Source organism: Nesoenas mayeri, assembly GCF_963082525.1.
Source record: "Nesoenas mayeri genome assembly, chromosome: 2".
In the NCBI taxonomy this organism is placed as follows: Eukaryota; Metazoa; Chordata; class Aves; order Columbiformes; family Columbidae; genus Nesoenas; species Nesoenas mayeri.
The window spans coordinates 139403374-139428196 of record NC_137543.1 but is presented as its reverse complement, the minus strand read 5'-3'; the positions used below and the strand labels follow the sequence as shown (position 1 = coordinate 139428196).

The 24823-nt window shown below is 39.7% G+C and overlaps 1 protein-coding gene across 1 annotated transcript in view; it reads left to right on the top strand.

The window, feature by feature from the left end:
• The window catches only part of ANKIB1 (ankyrin repeat and IBR domain containing 1), a 92021-nt gene that overhangs the window by 16729 nt on the left and 50469 nt on the right, over positions 1–24823 (top strand). The window contains exon 2 of the mRNA XM_080364285.1: positions 17760–17997. Within this exon, the coding sequence (XP_080220411.1) occupies positions 17810–17997 (188 nt within the window). The 5' untranslated portion in view covers positions 17760–17809. The remainder of the gene's footprint in view (positions 1–17759; positions 17998–24823) is intronic.

Genomic DNA, 24823 nt, shown 5'->3' with positions numbered 1-24823 from the left:
TCTACCAGTACATAGCAAATGCTGGACTGATAATTGAACTTCTCCTAGTGATGGGCCTGGCTGCTTTAGAACAGCTTTACTAGTCATGGTGAAGGAGAGTGAATGGGCTTGTCAAGCTGAAGGAGAGACACGGTGACTTGACAGATGACAGAAAGCCTGCTCTTTGTGTAAGCAGGCTGGGTTGCATAGTCTCAGGTGGCCGCACTCTGGCTGGGTGTCTGCTGTCACTGCTTTGCAGCCAGGTTTGGTAGACACCAAAGTAAAAGCATTTTCTGATGTAAAGCCTGTCTGGCTGTGGAGGGAGCAGCAAGGGAATGCGTGTCCCAGCCCCAGCAGCTCTCCCAGTGGGGAGAGCCCATGTGTGGATGTCCTCTGTGACTTTGTGAGCAGGTTCAGAAATAGCTCTGGCTAAGAACCTCCTATGTGGTGTCACTGACACCTCCCGAGTCAGGAGGGTGACCTGGATCTTTCTGTTCTGCAGGACCGGTCTGTCTAATGTAGCAGCAAATAAGGGACACAGTGGTCCTGAAAGTCACCTTACCTAACCAGAAGTACCAGCTCCATTGGTGAGCTAGCTATGTTTGCAGCACGGTCAGTCATTCTTTTCTTACGACCCTGGGAACTGTATGGAGTAGACGTGGAAGAAATGAAGTCAGTAATGAACACAGCCCTGGCCGCATTTACTCCACCTTAAAGATCTTGATACTAGATCAACTTGTGGGCAAGCGGTATTAGATACAAAGGATATATAAGCCTAGTAAATGCTTTTCAGAACACATGCCTGCTGGCACAGTAACTGGCTGTAAACAGAGGTAAGGCAGCAGCTTTCCATCAAAAAAAAAAAAAATTACTGAAAAAACTTGTGCAGTGGACAAAGGTGAATTAGTGGACAAGGCATGAGATGATCCTGGCTACTGCATGGCGACCGAAAGGCTTTTGCTGGGGTGGCAGGGAAGCATTATTGTATCACCATGAGCAACCTGGTATTGATCTGGCTTAAATCTGGTACCTCAGATCATCTGGTTATATGGAGATCCAGCATAGCTGTCAAATTGCAATCTAAATATTTTTATGATTATACCCTGGTTTAGACTGCACGTCTCCTGGTTTAAAGCCTAAAAGGTAAAGCATTTCCTGACTGGTATATTACACTGTATAATTAGTGTTGAAGGCTTAAATCTGTTTCTGCATAGAGGAATTCTCTCTTTCATATTGAGAAGGCTCCAGTGACATTTTTCAGGTATGTTTTCGCCATCCCAGTTTTTTCTGTGCAGAAGTTTCTCCTCGTTCTTCCCCAGCAAATGTAAAGTGGAAAAGAATGGTAATAAAGAGTGACAAGATTTACTGGCTACAGGAGAGCATGGGAACAGCAAAATTGTTTGGAGTGGGCAGTTTTTTTGCAAATACCCTTTTATTGGTTGTTGCTGTGAAGTGGAGGAGTAAGGATAAGCAAGGTCTGCATAGTGCAGAAAAAACTGTACTTTGTCATGTGTAACATCTCTTTTAAGAACTAACCTGGTGCCAGATTACTGGAGGTGAGTTAACATGATGCAGTGTTTAGAAGATTTCAGGACAGGCCTTTGGTACAACAGATGTGTAAGCCTGATGCCTGTTCCTAAATATTAGTAGGAATGACGTAAGAACGGACCAAATTAGCAGACACGTGGATAAATATTATGTCTTGAGGAACAGTCAATGTAGTATCGTAAGGGAAAGTCTGGTTTCACAGCCTTGCTTAGAAGTCTTTAAGAGGCCAAACAAACAGCATTGGGAAAGTGGGGGTGGGGGGGAATCTGTTGCATGCAGAAGTCCTTTGTTAAAAGATAAGAGATGATTAGGAATAAAGAGACAGTTTTTATGGTGGCTGAAGGTTACTAACAGAGTCTCAGATAGATCGGTGCTAGGACCTCTGCTGTTTAATGTGCAGAGAAATGATCTGGAAAATATGGTTTGTGAGATGACAGTCAATACTACAAACAGTGTCAACTGTAAAAGAATTTTATAAGACACAATGGTAAATAGCATATGAAACTCAATATAGTTAAAGGTGAAAGATTCACATGGTTGGGAGGGAGGGGGAGAAAGGGTCCTAAGTTGATATAGAACATTATTCTCTTAATTATTACCACTCAGGAACAAGATCTCTAGGTTATAATAAAAAGTCTGAAGAAAATCAACTTAGTCCTTAGTACCAATCCAAAAAGTAAATCAAATTTTGAAAGAGTAGAGACCATGCCACCCCCATGTAAATCCATGCATTCTGCATGTTGTACACAGCTCCTTGTCTCCCAACTCAAAAATATGTCAGTGGCATTGGAAACAGATCCGAAGAAGCAGAAAGGGTCCCAAAAGCTGCGCAGAATCTATTCTTTGAGAATTAGGGTAGTCAGTCCGTAAAAGAGCAAAAGATTGGTATGCTGAAGGGTGGTCACCTGTAAAAGGTGATATGATAGAAATTTCTAAAATCGCAAGTTGAATGAAGAGAGTAAATAGGAAAAGTTTTTTGCTGTCTACCTTTCTGTTCTTGTAGACAATGAAAATGAAATTTAGCAAGTGGCAGATTAAAAACAGGTGTTTCTTCACAATGAATAGTTAAGCTGTGAAATTTCAGGATGCTGTGTGTATGTTAAAATTTTCCATAGATTCAGGGAGGTTTTGAACAAATTAATGAAATGAAAATGTATTGCAGGTTATTGCTATAAAAACAGCATATCTGGGTCAAGAATGCATCAAGTGGTGAATTGCCGAAGACTGGGAGAGTATTGTTGCCCAGTTGCTGTGCTTTTCATGGGTATCTTCTGCTGGCAACTCTGTCTGGACAAGTTATTAGATGAGAAGTATCTGATCCAGTATGGCTATTAATGCAACTATGTTTATAGTCTTTGGAAACAATGGAAAAGAAAAATGCTATATTGGTAAACGCAAACTTTTAAAATAAATAAGTTATAATAATTGGTTTGGTTTCATATTTTTGCAGTCTAAAACCAGTGGAAATTTTGCTGTTTACTGTTTCATGAAAGCACACAATAAATTGTGTTAATCAATAAAATATTGGCATATAAACAGGAGTAGTAAATGAGGTTGTTAGAATTGAAGAAGTAATGTAGTTGTCATTGATAACATCTGAGTATATATTATGAAAATCATCTTCAGCTTGCTTTAAGCTGATGTCTTGAAACAGAATTGCTGTCAGGGATAAAATTCTTTCAAGGTAGGAATAAACTAGTTTTTCTCACATTTAGATTTTTGGATACTTATTCCTAAGCAAAGTTCACCTTTCTTTTTCAAGATCAACACTTTTTTTTTTTTATCTCCAGTCATTCTGAAATAACTTCCAAAACAGCAAAGGACTCTTACCAGTCTTAGTCAGACCTACAGTCATTTTTAATTTATACTAGAACCCTTCCAAATCTACAGACCTTAAAAGAACCCTGTGGGTTTTGCTTTTACTTTTTTTTAAAGGCTTGCCTAATATTTTTGTAATTTGTCTTTCTTTTAGCTTAGTGATGTAGCTACAAAAAACTCATTAAAGTTTTTACTTTCTTAGTCTGCTGTAGAAGCTAGGTAATTTTTCAGATTTCCAAACGGAATATCAATGCAACCCATTATCTCAAGAGCACATTGGCTCCAAGAATCTATTATAATTTTTGGAGTATTGGACACTGTGGATGCAAGCAATAGGAACACTCATGAGTAAATACAAATGATGAATAATTCTGATTTCAGGACATGGTCGGTCACTTAGTTGCTGGACTAAAGAAATTACTTGCCTTAGCAGATTTCATTGTCTAATTAAGCTTTTTACAGCTCTTTCTGTAATATATGAGACTCACTGCTAGCAGGAAAGATAATGGATTACATCAATTTCTGAGGCTGCAATCCAGGAAAACAGTTTCTCTGTAGCTTGCAGTAAAAGGTAAATAAAACTCTGGAGTGCAACTCCTGCAGATCTTCAACGTCTTTTAAACTCATTCTGGTGTTTCAGCCACAGAATTCCCCTGGAGAAGATTATCTGAGATTCTGACAGAAGTTCAGCACTATCCTGATCCTTTCTGATTACCTATAGTCTTGATCTTGGCAAGCGCAGGGACAGGAGCCCTCACTGTCATCACAGATCCCTCATTTCTCAGTGCCCAAAAGCATGCTCTCTGTATTCTGCGAAAAGTCATGGATTCTTTCATGAACTGGGGCAGTAGTTTCCATTCAGGAACTGTTTCTCTACATCTTTATCCTCTGCTCTATCAGGTAGTCATTTTCTAGGTCAAACGTTTCTTTGATACAATAGTTCCAGGTCAGTAAATGTGGTTGAAGTTGTATCTTGCCCCAGATACCCTTGAACAGCTGCCTTGTCTGCCTTCTCCTAGCTTTTAGCACAACTGTAGGGTGATGTCCAAAGAGATGTCTTGATGTTTTTTACCCCAAACTGTCGCTTTTAAATTACTGATTTGGGATTGAAGAAAATTGTTAAAGGACTTTGTTTGAAGGAAGAAGAGTAATTTGATTATATAGACTGGTTGATGAAGTGTGGTATGATGTAGCCCATGGGCTAAACCAATAAAACAAAACCATTCCTGGCTTTCTACAACAATTTTGCAATAATTTAAAGTGAAAACCTACTGCAAACTGGTTAGCCTTAATCAGTACAAATGCCAATGGATTTGTTGAAGCACAGATGCTGTTTTATTGTTATGACACATTTCTGCATGAACACAAGTATTTTGGTTTCAGGCATAATAAGAAATTGAAAACAGTGGATGTAATAGTGAAATGTTCCAGGAGACACAAGATATAAGAACCTGGTGGTTTGAATGTTGTGGTTTAGAATATAAAGAATGTGTTCTGTATCGAAGTTTTGCTGTTTAAGAAAGACGACAACAGGCAAACGTAACAGGACTTTTAAAAGAACAATTAAAAAAAAGTAGGTCTGTGTTCACTAATATTCTTTGGGCATCTGAGCTGAAGTGTATGCCAGGTGGAAGTGAGCAGAAAACTCCCTGATTGATACTCCTAAACTTCTCAGCAATATTAACTGTGAAAAGAACATAGAAAAAGTGAAATTAAAAATAATTTTATTTCTATCGTAGAACATCTTTCTTTACTTATGGCTCAGATTTTTAATATAGATACTAATTTTAAAGCACATTGTAACATGCATTTTTCTGAAGTTTGGATGTCAGGAAGGGTAGTAATATTAAGTGTTTGTTTATGCTTCTCTTTGTTGCTGAAGGAAGCTTCATTGTCTTGACTGGCGCATTGTATTGACAAGCAGCATAGGTACACACTACTTGAGAAAGTCTCAACAGAAGAAAAAATATTGTAAGACGCTTATACAGTCTGAGTCATTTCCTAAAAATAAAAAATGCCAAAACAAGGAATATTTTTTCAGGACAGCCACAATTCACGTACTTGAGCAGGCCCTTTATTAACATGTCCTTTCATTTAAGTGAACATCTACTAGTTTTGCCTTATTTACCTTGCATGACAATGCCCGGTGGATGAGGAAGGTTTTGTAGCGTACTTTCTCCTTTTTGTTTTCACTTTCCACCCACTGAACACTGCAAACTGTTTTCCCTTGTTTCCTGCATTTTTCTTGCTCCTGGCAATCCAGCCAGGCTTGTTACTCCTGCTGCTCTTTTCCCACCAGCTTATCTGGTTGCCAGCAGGAATAGTGAGAGCGTAGGAGAAATGGCATCACTGCTGTTCCTGTCTTCTCTGTCTGGCTCCAGCATGACCCCTGAATGTAATCACTGAGAAAGTTCTACTAACCATCAAGCACCATTAGCTATTTTATTATCCCAGTGTCTGTACAGTTACTTCTGGTGGAAACTTCAAGTAAATAGCTGAAGATCTTCTCAATTAAAGTCATAAAGGTTTTATTACTTGGATAAAACAAAATACTTTTTTTAGACAGGTTCTTGCAAATCTTTGTAACATTAAGTCTCTAAATGCTGTTCTGTTTCATGCAATTTGGACACCACATGGGTCAAATTTTGCAAAATAGGGGACTCTGGTAACTTGCATTTCTCTTTACTCCATTCCTTGCCTTACATAGGAAAGGTCAGTAATAATGTTCTACAAGGAACAGCAGTCATTTGTATGGTATTGGTGTCTACATCAGTCACTAGGTATGTTGATTATGTTAACAGGAGAACTGATAGAAGAACTAATAGAACTGTGTGACCAACAGGTTGAGGAACATGATTCTTCCTCTCCTCTCCTCTCTCTTCTCCTCTCCTCCTGTGAGACCCCGCCTGGAGCACCGTGTCCAGGTCTGGGGTCCCCAGCACAAGGTAGACATGGGCATGTTGGAGAGGGTTCAGAGAAGGGCTACAAAAATGGTCAGAGGGCTGTAGCACCTCTCCTATGAAAAAAGGCTGAGAAAGTTGAGGTTGTTCAGCCTGATAGAGAAGGTTCCAGAGAGACCTTGTTGTGGTGTTTCAGTATTTGAAGGGGGATTTACAAGAAGGAGACTTTTACCAAGGCTTGTATTGACAAGACTGGGGACAAAGCTTTTAAACTAAAAAAGAGTAGATTTGAATTGGACATAAGTGAGAAGTTCTTTATGATGAGGGTGGTAAGACACTGTAACAAGCTGCCCAGAGAAGTTGTGGATGCACCACCTTGGGAAGTGGTCAAGGTCAGGCTGGACAGGGCTTTGAGCAGCCTGATCTGCTGAATTATGTGCTTGCCCATAGTAGGAGGGTTGGATGTGATGATCTTTAAAAGTCCCTTCCAACCCAAACTGTTCTGTGATTCAAGCTCAGGTTGTTTTGTGTTTTTATTTTTTTTAAAAAAAGCTTTTTTCTCCTCCTCTCCCTGTTTTCTTTGGTTCAATATTTATCTTGAAGCCAAAAGTCCTTACCAGGCAACAAGGTTGTGTTTGATTGTAATTACACTAGAGTCAAGAATAATCTTCATAAATACAAACTGTAAGTGACATACTATAATGAAATTTTGTTATCCACAGCCTTTATGTAAGTGATTAAACAGTTTGTACGCAGTGGGAAAAACAGCCCAATATTTCAGCAGAGGTGTTCTGGCAAAAGTGAAAAATATTTCTCCAAGTTATGTGTTCATGTAAATTAATGTTAGATTAGATTCAATATATCTTTTCCCATTTCCCTGCCAGAGCCAGAATTTTGCCAGTGGGTATATTAAATGTTTTATTGGAAGTGCAGCAGTTGCAGTTCTGCTAATTTGATGGCACACCAGTTCTGCTAATTTGATGGCACACATAAGGTGCAAGTGAAGATCCTTGTCACTGCAGTTACCTGAATGGCTTGTTCTTGGCAATGATGACTCTTCAGATTCTGGGAACTCAGTGCCATGATAAGCAGGATCTCTTGGACTAGAAAGAGTTAAACAGTTCCTAAAGCTGTCTCTCAGAAATGTCATAAAACACTTGTGAAATATTGTGTAGAAAACATATTTTGCTGTGGGAATCCATCTCATTTTAGGCACACAGTGATCTCCTGGGTTCTGTGTTTAGACCTTAAATGAATGTGTTGCTTTGAAGGAGTGCTGACCAGTTAAATTACCTCTTTGTTAAAAGGAAATTGATTTGTTCATTCATCTGAAAAAAATCAAGATCTCTTTGAAAGATCAGTGGGGTCACATTGTCTTTTAGCTTTACGGAGAACAAAACCAGCACGTAAGAATGCTTCCAGGAAACAATAAAAGTATGTGCGTGTTTGTTTCTAGTCGTGAAGTTGTTGCAGTTGTTGCAGTTGTGAACGTTGTTCGTCATCTTTCTCCAACAGTTGAAAGTGCTTTCCTCACTTCCCACTTGAATAGCATAAGCACAGATACTTCTTTAATGTAAGCACAGTGTATTTTACAAAGTTTCATCTCATAGATATTTACGAAATAATTATAATACACCAAGCAGAGATGTACTCTGTCACTCTTCAAAGTGCAGCTTGCTTAAGTGAAAATAGGGAACTCTGCATATGTTGCATATTCCTTGAAATGGTGTGTAATACTATTTTCAGTGCTTTCAGTTATTTGGATAACAATAAAGTACAGTAAGTTTTGCTTAGTTTATTCAGAACACGCATCCTGCAGACTGTCAGCGGTCTACAGATAGAGCACTGGTCCTCTCAATAGTCTGGTTATGAGTCACGAGTCAGTGGTAGGATACAGTGGTTGTTGCTTTCCTGTGACAATTTGAAATATAGCATGATATTTTGGGAGATTCTGCATTGAAAAATACAGATTGATTTGTTTGCTTGCCTTTTTATTTTTACTTTATTAAAAATACATTGCTGTTTATAAAACCAGTAAGGTTTTGTGATGAAATGCACTGACTTCAGATAGTCATTATTTCTAAATGCAGCTGTATGCTTTTAGAAAGTGGTGGAATGATGCTTACCGTGTACAGTCTGCTTGCAGTTAGCTGACCTTGTGTACTAGCTGTCCTTACTGCTTAAGATCCACCATGTAGGTCTCATGCATATTTACAAGATCCAGCGACACTGTGACCCTAACCAACTGATACTCTTTTCCTATGAAAACGCTTCCTCAAACTGAGAGACTTCTGCTTCAGAAACATGCTACAGTTTCTAAATGTATAAGGGATTTTCAGATTTTACTGTGGAGGAGTTTGCTTGTGAGCAGCCCTGTGTTGCCATCCTCTTTTGCTTTCTCTGGGTATGCCTTGGTAGCCAAAAATTTTTGTTTTCAATTGTATCAGTTTAACACCACTGAAAATAAGGTTGACATTAAAGCTTTTGGCTGTCCAGGTCCTAGCAGAGGCTCTCTGGAGGGCTGGCTTTAGGCTGCAGTGCAGTTTCAAACTTGTTTACCTGAATCTTAACATGACTTTTAAATTGTGTTAAGCTGAGCAAACATCCTTGAAAAACACATCCTGGATTCAGTGAAGGCCAGGGTCAGGCCGCATTGCACCCTCTCTAGACTGGTCAGGCAAGCTCCCTGTGTGTGCTACCATCTTCATTCCTGCTTCATGTCCCAGCAGTGCTCTCCAGTACTGGTTGTTGTTACTCTCAGTTTTTCTAAGCAGATCAATCTGACAGGAATACACACATTTCTTCAGATTTTTTGCTCCATACAGTGTCAGTCTGTTTGTCCCATCTGTCCATTACTCTGTAAACTGTTGCCTTGTAATTCTTGGTGTTTTCACTGTGTTCTTTTTGTCTATTGAAAGTGATTTTGGAGGGAACACACATTTGTCTTGAACTGAACTGACCTGGGTTGTTGCTTATCTTATAGTTAAAGTGTGTTTGAGTCTTTTTTGCAATGAGGCTCCCGTCTCAACCAACACATTGGGCACAACGTGTGTGTGAGGGTGAGAAGAAACCAGCTGGAAAAGATTACACTGCCTGAACGGGGTTCTCGTGCTGCCAACATGAAAGGCATTGCACTGGTTAAGAACCAGTCTCTGGTTCATATTCTTTAATTTATCACTGATGCCAACTGTTCTCTGAGTCATCAGTTGCTGGTACTTCTTTATATAGGGGCTGGGTGATGTGTTTTATGTTTTGCTTGGTGCAAAAGTGATGCTGTCAGCATTGACCTGTGGTAGAGAAGTCACTTTTATAGATGTTTATCGAACTAACAGTGTTTATATATCAAGTGTGTTGAGTTACTTTTGTCAGTGGAACAGTCTATAGTAAGCTTTTTATACTAACCCAAAGTGAGCTTGAGATTGAAATGCCAGAACTATCAAGCATGTCTGTCTTTAGCTTGACTGAATGTTATAAAATGTGAAACACTTCTTTTTGTGCTGCTTCACCTTCCGATCGAGACAGAGGAGGTCTTAGGGTGGTAGTGTTTGTATTACACTAGGTGTTTGGTTAGTCTGCTTAACCTGAGGAGCGAAGAGTTAGCCCTAGAAGAGTTCTGCTGTATTTTATGACTGGAACCTAAAAAGACCAGTAAGAAGAATATCTCTCTTGCATCAGCAACTAAGCTACCCCAAATTAAATCAGATTTATAAGGCTTTGACAGACAGATGCACTGAAAACAATTCCAAATACTTATCTGGACTTCAGAGAAATTTGAGGGTTTTGTTATTATTTTAAAAATAATTTTCTAAAGACATAGTGCCCTGGAATGAATATGAAATTATTTGCAATTACAGGTGAGACTATTGGGTATTCCACTGCATAATTATGGAACAACTCTTTAGTTCCATCTTAACTGAATCGCTGCTCCATAAAGATTAAAAAAAAACCCAACTCGTTTTAACTTGTGCTGCTGGATGTTTTTTTCCCCTGACTATCTGCAGGGATGCTGTCTTCATCTAACTATCACAATATACCTTTGATTTGGCTGCACAGTATCTTGTCTCTCCTGCCATGTGTGTGTGTACCTACCCCACAGTGGATTTATCATATTTAATTTAGCTGATGAATGCAAGTACTGTAGACAACACTATCAAAATTAATGTAGCAATTACTTTAGCTATATCTATGAAGAATTTTTTCCTTAAAGTGATAACTGCTTCTAGTCTCTGCTGCAGCTGCCCCGTCACATACCTGTGTGTATCAATGAAAAGAAAACCAAAGCCATACTTAAAGTCCTTTTTTTCCTCACAAAGTGGAGTTGTGAAAGTGTGTCTGAAAGAAATTACTCTACCTGGATGAGAGTCTTTGTGCCTGAGTCAGTAAGCCAAAGCCTCAAATGACTAAATTGAGCAGTACCTTTAAGCCTTCTACTTGTGGGTACATATGCCAGTATAAGATGACTGTAACATAAGATACTAGACTCTCTATCCCACAAACATATAAATGAGGAAATAATTAATTCTCTCACTACCCTACACTGTTTTATTCAAGTCAACTCTCAACATGATTGCCACTTTTCAACCCTGGCATTTAAAACACAGTAAACCTTGTATTGATGATCATTCTTCAAAGGGTGAGATGTAGGCATATCAATTATTTTTTTGGTTTATACTTTGACAGGTAAAATATAACACTAAATTTTATAATGTTGAGCTCCATTCACAGAGGTTTAAAGTGGAAGAGATGCTCTTTTCATTTCCTTTTGGTGACTTGAGAAAAAATAACTTCTCAGTGAGGGTGCCAGAGCACTGGAACAGGCTGCCCAGGGAGGTTGTGGAGTCTCCTACTCTGGAGACATTCAAACCCGCCTGGACATGTTCCTGTGCGACCTCACCTGGGCGTTCCTGCTCCAGCAGGGGGATTGGACTGGATGATCTTTTGAGGTCCCTTCCAATCCCAAACATACTGTGATACTTCAGAACTTTTGGTACAAACCTTAGAATGTTTAAGTATGAGGGAAAAAAACCAAACAAAAACAAAAAGAAACAAACAAACAAAAAAAACACCACAAACCAGAAGCACCAAAACAGAACAAGCCCCTGCGCCACTTTCTTAACTCAATTCTCAAGCCCTGGAGTGCATTTGTTACTTAAAACTTTGCAGAGATGTTCTTCCATATGCAGGTATCCAGCAAGAGCAATTTTTGCCCATTAATTAAAGTTTAGCAAGTCTTAAATCTTTACTGTAAACATGTAAAAATTAGCTTTAGCCTAACTCTTTCAGCTGCATGTTAATTGTAGACACCTCTGCCAACCTTACATAAAGTAGACGTGCACATTTGAATGTTTCATTTTTACTTTTGTCCTCTTGGTAAACATTTTTTGGCTCTGTGGTGCTCTTTACTTTGCGGAGAGGGGAGGGGACAAGGGAGGAAGAGGAGCACTAACCATGGCATTTTCTGATATATTTGGGAGAGGGCTTGGTATCCTCTGAGTTTTTGACCATAACTTTTGACATGCTTCATTTGTGTTAGTCTGTCCCAATAGCAAGGATCAAAAATACCAACATCACGACGTGATACTCCTTCTAAGTATACCAGGTTACCAGGCTTTCTCCTGAAACACAGAGCTGTTCATTATTTGCTTCTGCAATAAATTATGATTTTTAATGCAGGACAGACTATGCAGTAAATATTTTAGAAACTCGGCTTTAAAAAATGAGCTGTTTCACTGCAGTATCCAAAGCAAATAAAATAGTTACCTGTTGAGCTAACTGTGCTTGAAACAGAAAATGCTTTTAGAATGCAATATAGTATTTAATACTTTAGCAAAAGGTGCTTTAGAAAAACAAGTAGTTTTGCTGCCTTTTTGCTTCATCCTTTTTGTGTAAGTAGTTCATTATCTCTTGTCTTTCTAAGGGTGTAGAAACCATGCAATGTACACTAATTTTAGTCAAAAATATATTTTATTTTAATAATATTAAGATTTAATCATGAGGGCCTATGTAAAGTCTTACTTATTTGAGCTTAGCTCACTTAGCTATTTCGCAATTAGGTTCTTAACAGTTCACATGAAAAACTACTTTTGTCAATTAAGAACAATGCTTTTTTTTAAGCTGCAAGTTATATTCAAACTTTTCAGCTTTAAACTGTTGAATTACAAAGTGTTGCATTGTAAAATAATGGTTGCAAATGATGATTAGATCCATTGCTGATCTTTGCTTATTATATAGATAACAGATTTTTTTTTTGCAGGAAATATATAGCATTTTTTTCTCAAAGTTAAACCTGAGTGGTTTTTTACTAATTTTGATAGGTTTCCTGTGCAGTATGGTGTAGTACGTGTAGTGTGGCTCCCTTCCTTTTCTTCATCCTCCAAGATAAAGTACAGCTGCTAGGGCTACATTCAATGAGAAATTCTGCTTCAGTATTAAAGCAATTCAAATGTAAATTGAGAGAGATACATCATCTCATGAAAGACTTGTGTGTTCAATATGTGGTTCCTAAATGGGTGTTAAAAATAGGATGTTTCAAAAATACTTACCTGATCCTACGTGTACAATGCACTTTTATTCATTATGAATTTCTAGCAAGCACTGTGGCAGTATTTCAAAGGAGGAACTCCTTCTAAAGTCCTGTTAAGCCATTACAATTGTCTTTTTTCAAACTCACTTCTATTATGATGCCCATGGAAAAATCAATAGTAAGTGGGCAGCTGGTGCAACTGCTCTCAAAGACTCTTTGGTACCTTGCTCTACCTATGTCTTTCTGTATCCACCCTTTTTTCATCTTGTAGTCAGCCTTCAAGCTCCTATGTGCGTGGCCGTCTCCTTGTTAAATATTTACAGAGCTATTATATCAAAGTGCTGCTTTTAGCTGTGTCGCTAATCAGACCATAGAAGTTTTGCGGTTCATTGCCAAAGCAGAGAAGTGTGGTGCCCCCGACTGGGTTTATTAGAATCTTTCCTTAGACTTTAAGGTGAGTTGTGTAACCAGTATTTGGTTTTTCTGCTTAAACTGGAACTTTTATTTGGCAATAATAGGGCAGTAAATAGAGTTTCTAATTTGGAATTAGATGGTTGATGTTTGGAATTCTGAAATGATGTGGGATATAATTAGCAAACATTGCATTTAGGTTTCTTGTATTCTTTGGTGTAAAAGGTTATGAGATTTGTGGTTATGATAAATGTTATGAGGTTATAACACAGGCTATGATATAGTCCTTTTGTTATCACAGAACTTGAAAATTTAGTGAATAGAAATTGAAAGACAAGTATCTTGTCTTTGTCCTGTAAAATTCTATTCAAGTCTCATTTTATTAAGATAAAATCTTTGAAAATCATCATTTTCATGTTGTCATTTTTACTCCACTGTGATGTTTCTGTAACATGGCACATTAAAAAATAGCCTAAGGATTTTAAACGCTGGGTTTACACAAACATCAAAGCACAACCAGTGACAGAGACACTGCCCACCAGCCGTGCCAGCCTGGGAGCTCTGGGAACGGCTTTAGCAAGCCCTATATCCAGCCCATGGGAGCTCTCTTGGTCCCTGAGGTTGTGGATGGGCTGCACTTTCCAGGCCCCTTCCCTGCGTCCTACCTCCCCCTTTCCAGAGGTGTGTGTTTACATGCTCTTCACCTTCAAAAACATGAGGGGCTGAAAGAGCAAACCAAGTTTTCCTTCAGACCACTGCCTGGTGCTTTCGGACCAATGTGGTACATTGGCCTTGTTAGCTTACTGGCTTCTGAGAGTATCTAGCAGGTTGGAAGCTCTTAAGGAAAAGCAACGCAAAAAGAAGCAGACTGGGTCCCTTTCAGCCATCTTCAGATCCAGAAGTCTGTTGCATGAGCTCTTATGTTATCCTTTTTCTCCTTCAGCTGAAGTAGAGGCTTCTTTGGTGGCAGAGGTAGTTGATCTGTTAGCTGAAAGATGAACACTGCAAATGGGCAGATCTTGAATATTTTACAGCAGGGCACTCAGGAGCCACGGCAGCTTGAGAGAGGCAGCAGCTGTCACGTCTTGGTTTCTTGTGGACTTCAAATATGCTGGGAGCCAACTGTGACTGGCAGCGTACAGAGGTAGCTTCTCTCTGTCTTTCTGTGTTTCTGCTGACATGTTTAATGGCCAGTTCTGAAAAGAAAACTACAGCGTGGGCCATTGAATTTCCAAAGCATAAAAGGCTAATGCCTGTCATAGTGTTAAAGAATAAAGACCTTGTGGATACTGTATGAAGGTGAAAGGCATTAGTATCATATCATGTGTTTTTTAAATAGGGAGTTGTTTTCTGGGTTAGTTTTGACCCTGTCACTTCTCTCCTCCATTCTTCCAGAGGCTGGTTTCTTGCTATCACATCAAATATAAGCTGTTTGCCTTCAGCTGAAGGGCTTTCATGGATGATCCCCATTCTGTCATCTTTCATTTTATTTTGACAATGGAATAATTATAGTTACATTAGCCATTTGCTAAATTTTCAATACTTCTATGCTGATTCTTGGTTTTGTGAAGAGTTTCACTTGTGTCTGTTGAAAGCCATATCATTGCTCTGTTTCATAATCCTTGAAATTCTCTCTTTCCTTTGACTGAGAATCTTTTCATTTGGAGAGTAGTCCTGTTATGCAGACTTTACTGTTTTATTTCATTCACCTTTCTATGTCACGCTTTTATCATATATAACCTTTATTGTATACATTTTTTATGGAAGCAGATGTCACTGTTGTGTTCAGTGACTTAAGCAGTACTTGCTGCATATTCCGAAAATTCACAGATGTTATGACAATAACTTGAGCTTTTAAGTTCTGTCAAGCGACCCTACACAAGTCCCCAGTTCTCCCATGCATTTCCAGACCCCTGCCGAAATCCATTCAGTTCTCTTGACCATCTCAACAGTACCACCCATACTCAGCCTCCTCTCAGGCTGCCTGAGGACACCATCTTATCTCCTGACACTCTCAACACCCTCTCTCATCGCTACACAGATTTGTGTAATGTTCCAGTTCGGAGCAAAAGGCAGCACGTTCTGCAGCTGATGCAAGCTATCCACCTGCTAATTTCCAGAAATAAGTGCATGGCAATTGGTGCTGTTACATTCTAATTTCAAATTATGGAAGAAGGTTTTGTGTTTTTCTGCTCATTGTGGGTGCTGGTGGGATCTTCAGTATTGATTTTCATGAAGATTCTAGGAACGTGATATCTTCCAGGCACGTGATATCTTCCAGGCACTTACTCTTGTCTCATTTAGTTTATAGTCTTGAGAGCTATTGGTGGTGGACAGGGATTGACAGATAATATAATTCCAGTAACTAATCTCATTAAGAAACTTTACTGAAGATCATTCTTTCAAGTGTTTTTTGAATCCTAGCTATAGAAGGCAATATGAACTGCTAGTTGATTGAGAAGAGTGTATAGAGTTTTTCTTGGGTTTGTACAGTCTTTCATTAAAGCCTGAAACTATGCAGTATTTAGAGTAATGCAGCTGTTTCTGCATCTGAAAACACATTAATCCACAGCACTGAGAGCTGACACATGGTAACATGAACATGCAGTGGCTTTCTTGAAGAATATAAATGTTGTATCTGCATAGTATCTACATGTTTAGATTTTAAAATATAGGAATGATGGAAAGATACAGAATGCTACAGAATCCATAGTGTGATTGAAGAATTTGGGCTTTGGTTTGTGTGAATCACTAAATATATGAAGGACGTGCGTCTGCTTTTAAATGAGTGCCTACTTTATTATTATTAGGAGAAACTTTAATCTGCTTAACACAGTTACTTGTTAGGTAGCTATGGTCACAAAGGAGAACATGGGCAGCATGTTTAGCATGTCAAGTCAGCTGATTTGGCAGTGCCATTGTTGTCTCACACAGTGACATCAAAACGTCGAACACAACAAGTCAAAACAAGGGTTGCCTCGCCAAGATTTGGTGAGGGGGAAAAGGGGATAAAAATGGAGGCCACTGAGGCCACCGCTCTTCTTCTCAAACAACCCTGACAGCGCTGGTAAGATTGTGATCAAAGTGGTCTTTTCCCTCCCCTTCACAATATGACCTCTCAGGAACCGCAGAGAGAAGACAGTGCAAGGCTCCTGCTGGTCAGATCTTATGTGGAATGGGATCTGAGCAAAGCTGTAGCAAGGCTGGGATGCAACGTGACACGTAACTTCACAACAGAAGCTGAAAGCAGCTTCGGAGAGGCCTACTATAGGGGAACAAAAATATCTCATTGCAGGTCTTCCCGAGGTTTCCCCAAATCCTTTTCACATCAGTCAAATCCATATCCTGATTCTCTTGCATTTTCTGCAGCTTTAGACCCCTTGCATTGCCCCATTTTGTCTGTCTTTAAGGCAGTCTGTACACCAATGACTGCTGGAAAGCCAATGTAGTAACAGAAGTTTTGAGATGGTCCCAAAAAGTTGAATATAAAGTAGTGGGCATGAAGCAGCTCCTGCACTGCCTGATTGTATGTGCCCAACATAGTCAACCTCAGTTTCCTAACCTGCTGTGCCCGGCATATTTGGATCCCACTGTGTGCTTTGTGGGGTGAAAGGTCTGGCATGTAGCAGTCTGGATGGGATGACTCATGTACAAAAGAGACCTGGAAGCTTCCCTGTGCTACCAGCTGCAGCCTAGTGCTGAGTCCCCTCTCTGTCTCTCTGATGTAAACCAGTGTGCTCTCTCTGACTGCACAACCCAGTGAGCTTCTCTTGTCCCGTCTCATGAGCAGAGATGCTCTGTCTGCCCTGGCTTTATGCAACTCAATCTGCTGGTTCCTTCCATCAGATACAGGTGAGAGGCCAGGGAGCATTGCAGTTTGCAAGGACTTTGAAGTACTTGTGAGGTGCAGTTGGTTTGTGCCACAATAATGCCTGGCATTGGATGGACCCATTCGTTGTTGATCTCTCAGTGTCATTTTAAAAATGGGGTTAGGTGTTTTAAACAGTATGCTTAGCAAAACTGTTAAGATGGGGCCATGGTAACTCCAGTGTTCACATGCATTCAGCTTGCTGGCACAGAAAGGTGCCGTTTACACCCACCTACACAAGCACAGGTGCTTCAAGCACAGTTATACATGATCTTCTTAAGTAAAAGTTAAACTGATGTCTGCTTTCTTGCATGCTTTTGAAGAACTTAGCCTTCTTGTTTAAGTATTTTGTTTCTGTTTTACTGTGTTTTGAAATCACTTCTGGTTTCTAATTCACATACATGCAAATGCAGTATTTACCCCTGTCTTCTAATACAGGTGGATATTGGCCATTTTTTCTTTTCCATATGTTGGAAGAGGATAGGTAGTAAAAATAATTGTGCATGGAGATGGCATAATTTATCAGGGAAATAATTTGTGAAGAACTGGGAATTTGTGTCTATTTACCTAGAAGGATTTCAGAAATTAATGAGTAGAGTTTACAGGTCCTATGTACTTCTTCACGTGCCTGCTTACAGTGCTGTAGCTTTGGATGAATTAATCTAGGAAGGAGTGTTTTACAAAATAACTGAAGTATTGTTTGTCATCTTAGGCTGTGAAGCATGTTACAGAACTGTACAAGTGGATGAAGGCAACAGCAACATGGGAAATACAACCACCAAGTTCCGCAAAGCTCTTATGAATGGAGATGAAAACCTGGCCTGCCAAATCTACGAAAGCAACCCCCAACTGAAAGAAACTCTTGACCCAAATACTTCTTATGGAGAAACGTACCAGCACAATACTCCCCTCCATTATGCTGCTAGGCATGGAATGAACCGTATACTGGGGTGAGTATGATTTGAAGTTTTGCCTGGGTGTGAATAATTGATCTAAGAAATGCAAGTGTCAGCTAGGTCATAAATACCTTATATGTGTGCACGTTATGCACACATATACGTGCATATGTATGTGTGTGTTGCAGTCACAGAATTTGTAACATGTTCAAGTAGTAATAGAAAACATGCAAATTAATCTATAATCACAGACTGGTAAAACATTTTTAAGTTTTATTTTTAGTATCTGTGTTCCTTCCTTGCAACTTCAGTGTCCGACTGTTTTAGCTTTCTTCCTGAAGACTTCTATACCACAGTTCTTTGCAAATAGTGACTGTTCCACTGTTCTTGGCGTGTTTTCCTGTCTCAAAAAAATCTGTTTGTAAATCTGTACCTAATGGATAACATACTGATTGTATCAGCTTCCAGATGGCATAATATATGTTTATTCTTGTGTTATTCAGGCAGCTTTTATTTTTCATTTTGGGTAATAATGGCAAACATCAATATCTCGATGATGAGTAAGTTTATTATTGCCACAGTCAACATGTACGGCAATCCCTAATGTTATCTGCTTCCATTCTTTTGTATTTTTGTCAGTGCTCTAAGTTCAATTAAAGATTAACATCTTATCCATGTCCAGACATCGAAGGTACAAGCTGTTCTGATCTCATATTTCGTGAACTTAGTACTGAGTAGGTATTGCTAAACCTCTTCTTCAGTAGTTAGTAAGTTAGAGAGAATTTAATAAATATCCTCTTGCTTATATTAGGAAACAGAATGGAAGTGTATACTGAACTGTATTATTGTTAATATTCTTCTCACTTCTGTATTTATATCTACTGATGGACCTGTGGTATTCATAAGGTTTATTTTGTCCCTCATATGCTGTAACTCTACTAGCCATCTGGCCTCCCACCATGATTTTTTCCTCAGTGTTTTAGATTCACCTAACAAGTTTTTATATGTTATAACTTCTCATTTATCTTGAGTTTTGCTAAATATTTTTCTCTTCTCCTTCAGGTGTTCTATATTTATATTTTTAATTGTTTTAATTTCACCACTGAATCTTTTTGTTTGTTTCTTAACGTCCCCAAACTTTCCCCTATTCCAGATTCTTGAATTATAGGGAAAAAAAACCCAAACTAAATTTAATTTAAAATAGCATCCATTTACATTTTCTGTGTATTTTTTCTCTGAGATTTTCAGGTTATTTCTCTAAAGAAAATATCTCTTCAGAAAATGTAGCCTCATTGAAACAGAAAGGACACATGAAAGTGTTTGCACATATGGAAAGTAATTGAGTCATAATTGCTGACTTCTGAGCAGTCCATTAGTTAATTCATATTGCACCATTATGATGACATCTTGAATAATTGCTTTGTGTTGAAAATAAAGGTAATTTAGAAATGACGTTTTGCTACTTGCTGTGTGGGACCTATAGCATCTAAGTTTCACAGGACAACTCAGTTTTATTTTGCACACATTGCAAAAAAAAATGACCAAAAGAATAATTATTTTTTGTATTTTGAGTCCAAGGTTTGCAATACATTTTTGCCAATAAACATAGTGAAGGTGCCATTATTTGCTAGAGTCTGCTTCTGAAAACCTGGACTGCTAGAATTGTCGCTGTTGCTAGGAGTCATTTGCTGAAGCTTTTTTACTACTTACTTTTCTGCTGTCTTTCTAAGGGCTTTGTTCAGAACTCCTCTTTAAGTCATGCTGCACAAAAATGTAGCCTTTTTATCTAAACAAAATAGTAAGAGTGAATAAATATCAGACTTACAGTGGTGCCTGTTTGCGAAGTTGGTAGTAGAAAGGGCACAAGTGATTTCCAGTTAAGCCTCTTCCTTTAGATACAGAAAGTCCTGGATATGGCAGAGATTAAATAAATATAATATTAAAATGAATGCTTCTAATTACTCATGAAGTACAGTAGCTAAAAATAAATTAATTTTAATCTGTTTGTATTCTGAGAGAGGTTTACAATTATGAGATGTCCATAATACTATAATAAGTTGTATTTATCTCTTCATTAAACATTTTAAATATTTGGGAATCTGTAGCTATACTAACTTGTAGTTCAAACTCTAGATGTTACTTACAGGGTGTTTCAAAAATACGGACTCTGTTTCAAAGCAGTATATTTCATGATGTCAACATGTTTCCTCATATTGTCCTTCAAATGCTCTTTGGCATTGGCAGATCAATGCCAAAATGCCGTGGAAATGCACACGCACCACAATGACAGCCTTGCTGAATTGGGTCCATCTTTTTAAATACCCTGTATACGTATCCCATATGATTCAATTCTTCTTTATAGGCTGATATTTGTGTTATTGTAGGTGGATATGAACTGGCATGTGTTTTACGATTCACTGTGAAATTTTCTCAAAATAGAGTGGTGCGATGCAGCTGTCAGTACACCTTTTGCATAACAGAGTGTATTTGAAAGTGATATTCTGGGATGTTCAGAAATAACCTATCTGGCAATGATGTTACCACATACCGAGGCAAAGGGACAAACTCCCTGTTACAGATGTGTGCCTGGTGGTGACTGTCCAAAGACACAGTAAAAGCGGAGGCACCGAGTTTGCAATGAAAGGGAGTTGGGAACGTTCTGGTACAGCAATCTCAGAAATGAGGAAACAAGAAACTGGAGAAGAGGTGCAAGGGTCACGAAGCAAGACTCCTGACCTGGACAAACTTTGCATAATCCAGCATGAAGTCTACTGACAGTAACTTAACAAAACTTTCTCACTTATTTTGAACTGCACAGTTGTACAGCAGGTGTCTGAGTCATCTGGCTGCTGAGCCTTTCATCCAGCATTTACAGCCCAGAAACTGGATTTGGTGTATAATCGAGCTGTAAAAATTTGTAAATTTGCTGTTCATTTCTTTTCTTTTTAGAAAATTCAGCAAGATTGTGTTAAAATACAAGGATTGTTTCTATTTTTCATGGGTATCATAGAAAGCATTGGTACATTAGAAACGTTAAATTAAAAAAATGGAAAATAGTTAGACATTCAGCTAATATATAACTTTCGTTTGGTCTGCAGCTCTAAATAATGTTTACCGGACAGATCAGTTTGCTTTAACAGAGCATTTAATGTTTAAAAAACAAAAATTGGTGGTCACAGCTAATTAGCACAAACAAGAATTTTCAAAGCACTGCTTGAAGTTGCCAGAAGTTGTTACCCAGCACTCAGCATTTCCACAGTAACTGACAGCTATTTATCTCTTTTTCTCTGTCTGGTTAGTAGGGTTATGAATAATAGAGTCTGGGTGAGGGGATGGAGGGCTCATCCCCAGGGCAGAGGGGATCCCGATAGGCTTGTCAGAGGGAAGAGCTGCTGCTTCAGGGCTGTCACAGGAGAGCTGTCCACCCCATGTCCCAGCTGTGACGTGCGTCAGAAAGAGTCTACAGAAGAGGATCATACTGGGTTTATGTGGTAAGGTTTTGGTAGCAGGGGTCTGCAAGGATGGCTTCTGCAAGAAGAGATCAGGAGCTGCTCCATGCTGGACACAACTGGCTCAAATCAGCTCCCAGACAGCCCCACCACGGGTCAAAGCTGAGCCTATCAGTGATGCTGATGGCACCTCCCTGATAACATTTACAAAAGAGTGAAAAACACTGCAGAGCAGCTGTGAGAGAGGAGTGAAAAAAAATGTGAGAGACACAGCCCTGCCCAGGCCAGAGAGGGAGGAGGAGAAGGTGCTCCAGTGGGGCAAAGCCTCCTCTGCAGCCCATGGTGCAGGCACGGAGAGGCAGGTTGTCTCCCTGCAGCCCATGGGGGTCCATGATGGAGCAGAGATCCCCCTGCAGCCCATGGAGCAGGTGGGTGTCTGAAGGAGGCTGCAGGGTGTGGGAAGCCCACGCTGGAGCAAGCTCCTGGCAGGAGCTACAGCCTGTGGAGAGGAGCCCATGCAGGAGCAGGATTTCTGGCCGAACCTGTGACCCTGGAGGGGACACATGCTGGAGCAGTCCCTTCCTGAAGGACTGCACCCTGTGGAAAGGACCCACACTGGAGCAGTTCTGGAAAGACTATCCAGTGGATGAGACCCTCCACTGGAGCAGGGGACCAGTGGCAGCAGCAGCAGAGATGAAGCATTGTGGACAGACCACAGCCCCCGTTCCCCATCCACGGCTGCTCCACGGGGAAGGAGTCAGAAGAGTCAGGAGAGCTGTGGAGCCCGGGCAGAAGGGGAAAAGTATTTTCAGTTTTGTTTTTCTCACTATCCTACTCGGTTATCAATTGGCAATAAATTAAATTAGTTTTCCCAAGTTGTGTCTATTTTGCCCATAACAGTAACTGATGAGCCATCTCCTTGTCCTTGTCTCAACCCACAAGCTTTTTTGTTTTATTTTTTTCCCCTGTCCTGCTAAAGACGGGAAGCGAGAGAGTGGCTGGGTGGGCACCTGGCAGCCAGCATCAACCAACCACAAAGATCAAGGTGATTTTGGGAGGAATATGTTTGGGACAGTAAAGCAGAGGCTAAAAGGGCCCAGTGACATGGAAATGTTAGGCCATGATGTTTGTCTGCCCATGCTTGATCACCACAGTCTGTCTTATCTTCTCATTAAACTCTGTTGCTAATTATTTTCCTGAGTGGTGGGCCTCTGCTGTGTGCATGTTTGTGTATGGAGGTCTAAGTACGAGCAACTGAAGTGGGGATCTCATGGCAGAGGGACCCTTGAGCCTGTGGTGCCAGCAACTGGAGAGAGCAAAGTGCATGCACATGTCAGTACATGTATCAGTGTGTAATGGCTACTGAATAACAAGCTGGAGTAGCCAGTGGCCGAGGAGCTGTGTTTCAAAGCAGCCATAAATGCACAGGTCAGCCAGGAGGCCTGTTTGAGGCAACTGTAGATGAGAGGATCCAGGGCCAGGTACAGGTAGTGTCTAAGGCCGGTTACTGGGGATCTGCAGTATGTGTGTGGGGGAGGTAACTGTAAGGTGCCAGTTACAGGATAACAGTATCCAAGGCCAGTTATTGAAGGAATCAACATTGTTTATATGTGTATTTTTCCCACTAGCAGACCTTCATCCTGCTTGCCTAGAGAAGGGAACAGAATGAGATCAGCAGTGTTGTTTGTGGTCATACGAGTGCTGCGTGTTTCTGTCCATGTACATCTGTGTGGACCGATACGTATATGTGTATTGCATATGTATATTTGCGTGTGTGTCTATTGGGAATGCAGCCCAGCCTCTGCACTGGCTGGACCTGCAGCCATGGAGCCGTGCAGCCTTTCCTCCCATGGACTGTGGTCTGCCAAGCCCTAACACTCTTGGGCCTTTTACTAAAAATAGAAAGGTACAAAGATAAAATATACACCTTGAAATCTTTCCAGAAAACATGAGAAGGTTACTTTCGATTTTGGAAGCAAAGAACTAAACATTTCACATTTTCTTTATTGGACTATATTGGAAATACCGCAGGAGCAATTTGAGTGTGATTTATTCAGTGATTTTCTGCTACAGTGTCTAGACATCTGCTGGCAGTGCTTAGATTCAGCACTAACACTCAGAGAAGTTTGCCTTGGTTGTGAAGAGCTCGCGTTCAGAAATGTCATCTCTGTGTTACAAAACCACCTTGATATCACTGTTCACACTGTGGTCACTGCAAGCTGATAAATAGATAGTCTCTAATAGGTGATAAGGCTTCTGGAGGTAAGAGAAAGAAGTTACATAGGATTCAGAAACATCAGAAAAATAATAAAACCAACATAGCACTCACAGATGGATTTTGAGAGCTTTTTACAACTTACACATTGGTCTGATTCCACTATACACATTTATCATGATTCCCTATGAATGAAGGTCTTGACGGAAGAGTCCTATTTAAGGGGATCGTTTAAATTTCATTCACTAAATGGGTATAAAAATATTACAGAGAAAGAACATGTAAGAAATTGGTTTTCTTTAGGAAATGCAGTGTTCAGATGACCAAGCACCTCCAATGCCCTCAGGATTTTTTCGCTTAATCCTAAACTACATTTGAGACCATCAGACTGCTCAGTTTGAAAGAGCTGGTATCAATGTGGAAAGTTATTCAGTAGGGTCTGGCTGTTGGTGAACTGCACCTGAAATACCAGGCAATAAGAGGGTGAGCGAGATGCAGTGGCTGGAAATCACGAGGACACACTACTTGTGGTTGAAAGGCAAAAAAACCCCCACCTTAGATGACTTGTCATTTTGCAAGATATGTTGTGACATGACTTTCAATGTTGTAGCTTTGCTGGGAAGCTTTTTGGATCCATGACAGATTTTCCGCATTTCATACTGCTGCTCTGAGCACTTTGTGAATTCTCAAGCCAAAGTGGATCATTTGTAGCAGCTGCTGCTGGTCCTGGGCTGAAGATGGAAGAGGAGGAGGATGTGATAGAAACATGGGGCTGTGGGGAGGCAGGATGGGTTTGGGAAGCTGATACTTTTTTCTAGAACAGAAAAAACAAAGGCTTCCAGTTACAGAATATTCTAGAAATTGAGGTGAATGCTGAAACTGGGGACAAAAAAAATTCTTGATGCTTGCTTCTCAGTAATAATAGTAAATGAACTCTGCGATTGAAGGCAAAGCTGAGCTAGCCAGAGAGAAACATTGAGAAATGTGCCCAGGATCTGGGTATAGGAAATAATTCTTGTTTCATTGCTATAATTTTGGAAGTATTTTTCACTGCAGTAGTATGATAGAAGATCAAAGTAGGGGTGGTTTGAATTTCAGGTCGATGTAGGCTACAGTCTTATCTAATCTAGTTTTTATGGCTGTTTAAGACGTTTCAGTAGGGCTGGTCTAAGCAATTGTAATGCAATCCAAAAAAGTGTATTGAGATTACCAATAT